At 57.5% G+C, this 9,334-nt stretch overlaps 1 protein-coding gene across 1 annotated transcript; it reads left to right on the top strand.

The window, feature by feature from the left end:
- The first annotated feature begins 686 nt into the window (after positions 1-686).
- NPW (neuropeptide W) lies at positions 687-2,700 on the top strand. The gene is made up of 2 exons (XM_027736198.2): positions 687-1,127; positions 2,301-2,700. Exons 1-2 carry the CDS (start codon positions 735-737, stop codon positions 2,334-2,336), a joined length of 429 nt encoding a protein of 142 aa, XP_027591999.1. The 5' UTR covers positions 687-734; the 3' UTR covers positions 2,337-2,700.
- Positions 2,701-9,334: the final 6,634 nt, after the last annotated feature.

Raw genomic sequence — 9,334 nt, 5'->3', positions numbered from 1 at the left:
TTACAACTCAAACGATTCTGTGATTTTAAATGGGCACACAGGAGCATGGAAGATGCTGAGAATAAAATTAATCAAGTTACTGAAAAAACCCAGAGATTATTTAGTCCTCGTTCAATGTATAAAGCCAAGAACTCAGCTAACAGACAGGAGGAGCTGGAATTGCTCCTTGGTGACCATAAACTTGACCTGCTTGGTTTTATTAAGGAATCTGGGGGGAGAAAGTCACCTGACTGGGATGGCAAAATTCATGGTCTTTAAGAACTGAGTGGCAGAAGAGGAAAGGAAGCAGCCCGGCAGATCCACGGCAAATGGTCTGGAATGCTTTGCCGCAGGGACCAAGGAGGATGCTCGGCATGCTCCGGGTTGCGGGGGACGCTCAGGGATGCTCAGAGGATGCTCAAGGCCACGGGGAGGATCCCGCAGGTAGCAAGGAGGATGCTCAGGGATGCTCGGGATGCTCTGTGATGCAAGGGACGCTCAGGGATGCTCAGAGGATGCTGGGGGCCATGGGGAGGACGCCGGCATCCCGGGGGGAGGCTGCCGGGGGAGGGCGGCGGGGGGCTGCCGGGGCGGAGCCGCGGGGGCCCCTCCCGACGGCGCTATAAACCGGCGGGGCGCGGGCGCGGGGCAGCCGTCGCTGGGGCGCCCGGGGCCGGGGCGCACCCTGCCCGCACCCCTGCCCGCACCCCTGCCCGCACCCCTGCCCGCACCTTGCCCGCACCCCTGCCCGGGCCATGGGGAGGGGGCAGCTGTCGGGGGGCGCCTGGGGCGCCCTGGTGCTGCTGGGGCTGATCCTGCCGGCCGCCCCGGCGGGCGCCTGGTACAAGCACGTCGCCAGCCCCCGGTACCACACGGTGGGTCGCGCCTCGGGGCTGCTGATGGGGGTCCGCCGCTCCCCCTACCTCTGGCGGCGGGAGCTGCCGGCCGAGCCCCCCCGGCACCCCGGGCCGCCCCCCGGGGACAGCCCCCCGCGCCCGGGCCGCCCCGCCGGGCTCAGCCCCCCGCCCGCCGCCCCGGCCCCGCCGCCGCCCGGCCCCGGCCGCCTCCTGCAGCTCCTGCTCCGGCGGGGCTGGGACGGCCCCCGCCCGGCCCCCGCACGACCCCCGCCCGGCCCCCGCCAGCCTCAGGTAACGCGCGGCCCCGACGGGCGGGCGGAGGGCTGGGGGGGCCGGGGGGATCCCGGGAGCCGGGGGGGGCACGGTTGGTTCGCAGAGCCCCGGGATGCTCGAGGGGTGTGCTCTGTGTCTGGGATACGAGGGTCCTGCTGCGGCCCCCGGGGGTGCTGGGGGGTCACCAGGTAACGGGGTGCATGGAGCTTCGAGGGGGTTCACCAGGAAACTGGGGTGCACGGAGCCAGCAAGGGGGCTGCACTTTGGCTTTAAGGCAGAAAAAGGAGCTGAAGGAAGTGCCCGAGGCCAGGTTGGACGGGGCTTGGAGCAATCTGCTCTAGTCGAGGTGTCCCCGCCCATGGCAGGGGATGGAAAGAGATGATCTTCAAGTCCCTTTGCAACTCAAACCATTCCTGGACTCTAGGATTTCTCTGCCCTCCCAGTTGGAGCATCACAAACCTGCCCCCTGTGGGACTGAGCTGCCTGTGCTGGAGGGGTGTCCCTGGGTCAGAGGGGTGTCCATGGAGGCGGAGGGGTGTCACTGTAGCCAGCAGCTGGGTCATACTGGGATTCTCCCAGCGTGGCTCTCCTCAGGCCCCCTCTGCTGCCCGCTCAGGGCTCAGCCAGGCTGTGTGGGACTGGCTCAGGGCTGGCTCCAGACATTAAATTTCTTTCCTCTTATGTAGAGCTGGAGTCAACATCCAGCTGAAATCCACAGAGGCTTTTGGCTGTTGGATCAGCCCCTGAAACATGTAGCTGTTTTCCTCCCCCACCTCATTTCTGTGAGGAAATCTGGGATTAGAATCATTTTGGGAAAGCCCAGTGCTGTGTTACGTCTGTGCTGTGCCATTGCCTGGCTGTGCATGTCCCGGTACCACACTCTCTGGATCTGTGCACACACGTGCATCCCTCAGATTCCCCACTCAAATTCCCACTGGGAGCCCCACAGGCAGGTCCAAGCCCGGTATTTGGGTGTCTGGTGGGGTTTATCTGCGGGCACAGTGACAGGAAGGGAATCTGCAGGTCGGATCTGAGCCTGAGACAAAGAAAATTGAATGAAAATGGTGAATGCAGCTGTGGTTTAAACACTGCACTGAGGGGAAATGGGATCCCATGTGGAGAGGGAGGTGATGGCAGAGCTGGAGGCTCAGGTGATGCTCCAAAATAACCCAGCCCCTCTTCTCCTTCCAGCTCTTCCCGCTCGAAGACGTGGCTCTGACCCGCTGACAGACCTGTGGAGATGCTTCACGTGCTGGAGGAGCGAGGACTGCCCGAGGTGGGAGCTGCTCACCTGGCTGGCGAGGAAGGGCCTCCTCATGGCATCTCCGGGTACTCTGACCTCTCTGAAACCACACAGACAGTTACATCCCAAAAAATCTGAGTTTTCATGGCCCTGCCCAGGCACAGGGTAAATTCATCTTGTTTTTCAGGTCAACCTAGTGCTACAAACTCGGGGAGAAATAAACAGGGGAGATATTTATTTTTATTTTTTTTACATTTCTGTACTAGCTTGTTTGCAATATGATACAAACATGTACTGTTCGCTTCCTCGGGACCTGCCCTCATTAAAATGAGATGTGATCAAAGGAAACTCGGGCTTCCTGGTGCTGTTGTGGGGTTTTGGTGGGGATTTTTAAGAGCAAAGCCTGGTCCAGCCCTGCACGGGGCAGACACTTCAGCAGTCGGGTCACTCCCAGATTTTTCTAACATGATTTAACTCCTTGACACAATTTTTTTCTGCAGCTTTACAGTAAATCTCTTTTACTGCCTGTCAGGGAGTTACTGCCAGGCCAAGTGTCAATTCAGATGACAACATTTACGAATGTTTCCTCAACTGGGCTGCACAGAAGCTCCGTGAGTCCTCACTGCTCTGACTGTGTTTTGCCTGCTCAGGGCTTAATTTACATATGGCCCCACTGATGAAAATAAATGTTAATCCTCATTAAAACGGGGAGAAGCCTGGGGGTGGGCAGGAGCACATGGTAAAGGGGTGTTGGAGTGAGTGGGATCTGGGATCTAGAGAAAACTGAGGTTTGGGGGGCTGAGTCCAGTACTGCTGAGTTTTAATGCCCTGGCACTGGTGGCTGTTGCAGGAAATCAGACAAAAACAGACATTTCCACCCCTCTTAGATGAACTCCCTGCTCCTGCCAAGGTTTGTGCTGCCTTTGGTTTGGATCTGGAAGGAAAAACCCCTTGTTGGGGGAGCAGGGTGTGTGCAGAGCCCTCCCACCAGGGAGGGAAGGGTTAAAACGAGGCAGGACAGGGAAAGGCCAGCTTTGAATAGGAGGGTGCACTGGGGATGAAGGACCATGTGCTGAGAGACCCTCATCTGTTGGAAAGGAACACTTGACCGCGCCAATTGCTGGGGTAAAACCAGCGAGACACTCAGTTAACCACAAACCCTTCACTTCTCACCTTGGAAAATGGTTTTTGCTGTTAAGTGTGAGCTGATTTCCCACTTGGGGCTGTAAAGTAATTTCCTATGTGCTGCCTGCTCTCCAGAGACATCTGGGCCTTCCCTGGGGGTCAACGAGCCCAACAAAATGCAAGAGAGCTTAAAGAGGTGTTTAACTGCCCTCCTGCCCTGGGGCAGGACCCAGCTATCCCTGATGGCTGTTAACCTGATCCTTTCTAAAAGGATCATCCTGAGGGAGATGCCACAATCCCCAAGCTCTGCCTCCTGTCTCTCTCACTCTGGGGGGCTGCATGTCCAGACCACGGGGACACCCTGTCCTGGTCCGTGGGGATGCCCCAGGATGAAACACAGCCACAGGGATGCTTGGGGAGGATCCTGGATTTGCAGCTGGAAGAAAACTGGGGGGGACAAAAGCTTTTTGAGGGAGGATGGACAGGCCCAGAGCTGCAGCAGCATGTTGGCTCCTGGCCCCATTCAGGGTCCCAGAGCCCCCTGCGCCCCCCCCAGCAGCTTTGCAGGGATAACTGCAGCGGAGGAGGTCGATTCCTGGCACCTCTCTGGGCTTTGAGAGGGCTCAGAAACCCCCAGGTGAGAGTGGGACAAGTCATCCCTTCCCTCCTCCCACTTCCCAGAGCCTGTGGGGTGGTGGACTAGGGGTGCCAGGGGTGCCGGGAATGCGGTGGCACCCAGGTGGCTTTGCCATGCCCTCTTGTGGCCACGCCGATGCCAGAGGCTGGGAAGTGCTGGGAAGTGCTGGGAGCTGCAACGTGGGTGAGGATGAGCCCTTCCACCACGTCCCCATCCCTGCATCCTCACAGAGTGGGGCATTGCCCCATGGGTGCCCCTCTGCCCGCGTGGCCCCAGCCGAGGCCAGGGGCCAGCAGGGGATGGGAGCTCCGAGTTAATGCCTGTCCTGCTTCTCCCTGCATGGATTTGGGGAGCCCAACTGTGGGGCTGCCCAGGGTCCACACACAGCACATGTGGGGTTTGGAGCTGGATCTGGCCCAGGTCCATCCCTGAGGTGCCACCTGGGAGTTGTGCAGCTCCGGCAGTGCCAGGGCCGGGGCTGGCTGACATGACAGGCTTTCCCGTGCCAGGCTTTCCCATGCCAGGCTTTCCCATGCCAGGCTTTCCCGGATGGAGCAGCCGTCACCTGGCCCACGGTGCCAGCGGATGCATTTTGTTCCAGCCCAAGAGGCGGGTGAATCCAGGGCCCACGGTGGGCAGGAAGACGTCCCACCCCAACCCGGGGCAGCTCCCTTTCCTTCCCGGCTCTCGGCCTCTCCCGGGGGAGCAGCAGCATCCACCGGGGCCGGGGGCTGTGGGAAGGGCAGTGGCTGGGATAGGAACCAGCCGGGCAGGGGAGCTGCTGTGAGCTCACCCCAGGGCTGGCCTGGGCACACTCACAGTGGCTGCAGGGCCCTGCGTGTACTGGGAGGAAGAAAACTCCCCAAGGAATTTTCTCCATCATCGCCTCTGCTCAGAAGCTGTTCCTCAGGGATGCAGGCGGCTGAGCCAGGCCAGGACTGAGCCAACCTCCAGCTGTGATGGTGACTGAGGATGGAAATCCCTTGGACAGAGCTGGGCATCCCAGGTGGTCCCTGTGATGGTCCCAAATATCCCTGTGGGGAGCCTGGACTGCAGGACCTGTCGCTGAGCTGGGCTCTACCAGGGATCCCATCCCTACCACTCCCTCCTGTTCACACCTTCACCCTGACACCAGCCAGGGAATTGATGGGGACCGGAGACAAGGGGCAGGAGCTGCAGAGATCAGGAGGTGATGGTCTCTCTGTGCCCACCCTTTTGCCTATTTCCAAGATATCCAGAGAACTGATAAGGTGACAGTGGCTTAGAGACACGTCAAGGATGTCCCTGGCCAAGCTGCAGCTGCCTGGAGCCTTTCCTGGGGAGCCCAAGGGTTGGGACCCTCCCGTGGACCCCACTCTCCCACCCAGGAACGTCCCTCAGGTGTCCCCAGGGCTGTGCCAGCCTGGAGGTGCCACCCTCGTGTTGACTGTACACAGGGCTGTATTTGGGGAGTGCCCACTCTGCTTTGGGCACTCACCTGCCTTGGGCATGTGCCACTGGGAGGGGATGTGACTCGTGACACTGGGAGGGAGGGTGACCTATGCCAGCACTGCCCACTCTGCCTGCTCCCCGGGCATCCTGCCAGGCCCCTGCCCCACTGCTGAGGATGCTGGGGCTGGCACAGGAGTGGCTGGTGGGGCAGCAACACTAAAATGTCCCTCAGGGTCCCCTCCAGAGCCCTGTCAAGAGCTGCAGCCACCTCAGGGGGCCATGAAGGTTCCTGGGGATGTCCTGCCCGTCCTGTCCACGGCAGGGAGACGCTGCAGGAGTGGTCCCAGCCCTCGCAGGGTCCCCTGGGTGCTGGGGTGGCACCCAGAGCTGGACATGCCACAAGAGCTGATGCCCCAAACTTTTTAGCCTCACCCACAACTTTCATGGCACAGAAGGGCTAAAGCCAGGCATGGCCACGCTAAAACATGCCCCTGGAGGTGGGTGATTCCAGGAATGGGTGCTCCTGAGGATGAGTACTCCCAGGGACAGGGGGCCCCATCTGGAGGGCTCAGTGCTGCTCTTACACCCCTGTCCTTGCTGGGGTGACACGCTGGGGTGGCACTGGCACCAGCACTGCTTGCATCTGTGCCAGTACCGACCTCTCCACGATCAAGTCCCTCTGGAGTCACATTATCCATGGGATTTTCCACTAGGAATCCTACCTCAGCTCTTCCAGGGGGAAGGGGGGCTGCCTGGCAGAGGCAGTGGGTGCCCGTCTGTGGGGGCAGAGCAGGATGGCTCACATGGGCTGTGGGAGCAGCACCCCTGCCTGCTCACCTGGCCGTAGGTGTGCTGGCACGTGGAATTCTCAGGTGTGCCCAGTCTGGCTGGTCACCAGCTCCACCCCTGCACAGCCCCAGCACCACCAGCCCCCCCGGGGCAGCACCCACAGCTCTGCTCTCTCCTGCAGGTGATAAAGGCCCAGGTTGGGCAAGAGGGATCTCCCGGCCCTCAGCAGAGTAACTGAACTTTCTGGACTTTCACAATCCACAAAACATGTAATTAATCCTCCTAATGATCAGTTCTCCTTCTATCCCCATCAATCTAACCTGGGGAATGTTTACAGCTCAATAGTGCCACACACAGAGGCTCAGGGAAAATGAGACTGTGCTTTTTACGAGCTCTCCTCTCATTCCTGGTTCCTCCAGCAGCACAAATAAATCATCCCCTTTGAAATCATCCCCTGAGAGCAGCCAGGACACAGCAGCCCCATACTGAGTGATGGTGAAACAGGGGAGGAATGAGCAGGGCAGTATCTGTGCCAGTGGGAAAGCCCAAGACTTCGTTTATTCATAGTAAGAGCAAATTACTGCAGTGGCAACAGCTCTGCAGCTCCCAGTGGATATCATCCAACATAAGGTGCATCCCTGAGCTCGAGCAGAGGGACCAGACCTCTTTCCACACCCAGGCAGAAGGTCTGTGGGTGGCCAAGCTCTGCTGGGAATTGGAGCCTGGCTGGAACCAGCCCAGTGAGCTCCTGCTCCATGTGCAAAGCTGGGTGTGGAGCAGGGGTGGATAAACACCAGCACTGATGGGGAGGAGGAGGCTGGGAGGGAGGAAGGGCCCAGCCTGTTCCTCACCCTTGGCAAAGCTCCCATGCCAGAGCAGGGTGAGCACAAGGGAGCGACCCACATTCCAGGAGTGGATCTGGGAGAAGGGGAAAGGAGAAGGCACAGGATCTGCCCCAAACCATCCAACAGGCACAGTGTGGGGCCACGAGTGGGACACAGAGCCCCTGGAGTCTTGGAAACGTGTGTCCTCTCTGGCAGAAGAGGCCCAAAGGCAGGTGTGAAACCTCCCATTCCTTTGGAAGCAGCAGCACAGCCCAGCGACTCCGTCATGGACCATCCTCCTCCTCAGAGCTGCTCACCCTTCCACTGCCTCAGGAACAAGCCAGACTGAGCAGGCCTGGGGGACCAGCTGAGGTTTTCCTGGTTTCTGAATCAAGATGGACTTTGTGGGCTCCCAAAATCCCCACTTGGATGTGCCAGGGAGCCTGAAGGGTGACTCTGATTTCTGTAACTGTGAAAGTCCTCACAACATCTGCATTTTGCATTAGTGATGCCACAGGATCAAGCCTAAAGCAAACAGGTGCAACTGAAAAAACATTACCTGCACTGCAGTTATCCATAAAGTCACTCTTCAAAAGAAAGACTCTTGAACCAAAGAGCCATTGGGCCACAGGTGCAATTCTCTGCCACTGCTCAGCCAAGTGCAGGGAAGGAGCTGGAAGCAGATGTCAACCAAAAAGAGCTTCAAACCCTTCCAAGCCACAGGTCCCTGAACTTCCTCCACCTCCAGGCCAGCCCAACTCGGACTTAAATATGTGCCCAAATCAAAACCCACAGAAACGTAAATGGGAAAATGTTGCCTGTGCAGTACCTGCTGGATTTAACCAGGGCTCTGTTATTCCAGAGTGCAGGAGCCTGGGAAAAGGCAGGATGGGAAGAACCAAAGGGATTTTGTGCCATCTGAGGATGCACCTTTGCACAACATGTTTTCACGTAATTTCCAGCTCCTTCTCCATCAGCTGCAGTGAAAAAATGCAGCATTTCCCTGGGAACTGTGTCCATGCCAAAGGATGCACCCAGGACAGGCAGGACAGCCCAGCTGGGCACCAGAGGCACAACCACAGTCCCCAAAGGAGAGGGATCATGAAATAAATGCTCCATTTTAGGCTCACAAGGTGTGTGACTATGAGCAGGCAAAAATCCAGTGCTGAGTCAGGGCTCTACCAAGTTCCCTACATTCCCTACAAGAAATCGATGGCTTTTTGGGGAAAAAATGCCTTTTGGGGACACTGAGGTTAAAAAAAATCGATAAATCCAATTCACGCTTGAAAAAATTTTTGTGCTCAAAAAAAAGGAGCATTTTTTAAAAATTCAAACAACCCTTTTCTTCCTTTTTGAAATGTTTTCTCCTTTTTATTTCATTTTGCAACCTCCCAATGCTTTTTAAAAGACATTCAAAAGGGTTAAAAGATTCAGTCTGACCACCCAAAAGATTTTCTCCACCGTGTTTTTATTGCACCGAATCAAAAGAAAAACTTTTTAGTTCAAATAAACTTGAAACAATTCCTTCTCCTCCCCCGCTCCCTCCAGTTTTTTGGTTTAGCCAGTGAGTGGAAAAATCAATTATTCGCACTCCTCTAGCCCGATAAAAAGCTTCAGGACTCCACAAAGAGGCTCAAGGGAGCACTTGTGTCGTACAGCAAATAAATCAGGCTCTGAGCTTCTCAGCTCTCCAGCCTCTTCTCCTGTCACCCAAGATTTTGTGCTGAGATCGGAGCTTCTGTGGCACCACAGGGAGCGAAGGAGCCTCTGTGGGACCAGAACATCGTCATGGTGGGACCAAAGCATCCTCCTTGGTGAGGCATCACATCCTCCCTGGTGGGACCTGCTCTTAAAACATCCTCCTTGGTGAGACATCACATCTCCCCTGGCGGGACCAGAGCATCCTGTCTGGTGGGACCTTGTGGCACAAACTGCACCTGGAGCCAGAGCTGAGCCTGGGGCTGAGCCCACCCTTGGCTGAGGGTGACAGACACCTGAAGGGACAACACCCTGTCCCCACAGGGGCCCGTGCCCCCCACCCAGCCACAGCCACACTGGGCTCTCTCCTTGTCTGCAGCACCCAAATGGCCACATTGCCTACAGGGAATGAGGTGGGAAGAGCTGACAGAGATAAATAACATCATGGTTTTCCTCCACAGACTCTCCAACCATCTTT

The sequence above is a fragment of the Pipra filicauda genome, unplaced genomic scaffold (genome assembly GCF_003945595.2).
Source record: "Pipra filicauda isolate LSUMZ 115617 unplaced genomic scaffold, ASM394559v2 scaffold266_size1643727_pilon, whole genome shotgun sequence".
NCBI classification, from domain to species: domain Eukaryota; kingdom Metazoa; phylum Chordata; class Aves; order Passeriformes; family Pipridae; genus Pipra; species Pipra filicauda.
Note: the sequence above shows the minus strand (reverse complement) of the source record. Positions and strands in the feature narration are given on the sequence as shown.

Bases quoted from the DNA above. Each gene is read 5' to 3' on its own strand.
- NPW (XM_027736198.2), top strand. From the start codon at position 735: ATGGGGAGGGGGCAGCTGTCGGGGGGCGCCTGGGGCGCCCTGGTGCTG. The intron at 1,128-2,300 runs GTAACGCGCGGC...TTCTCCTTCCAG, and splicing joins CCGGCCCCCGCCAGCCTCAG to CTCTTCCCGCTCGAAGACGT.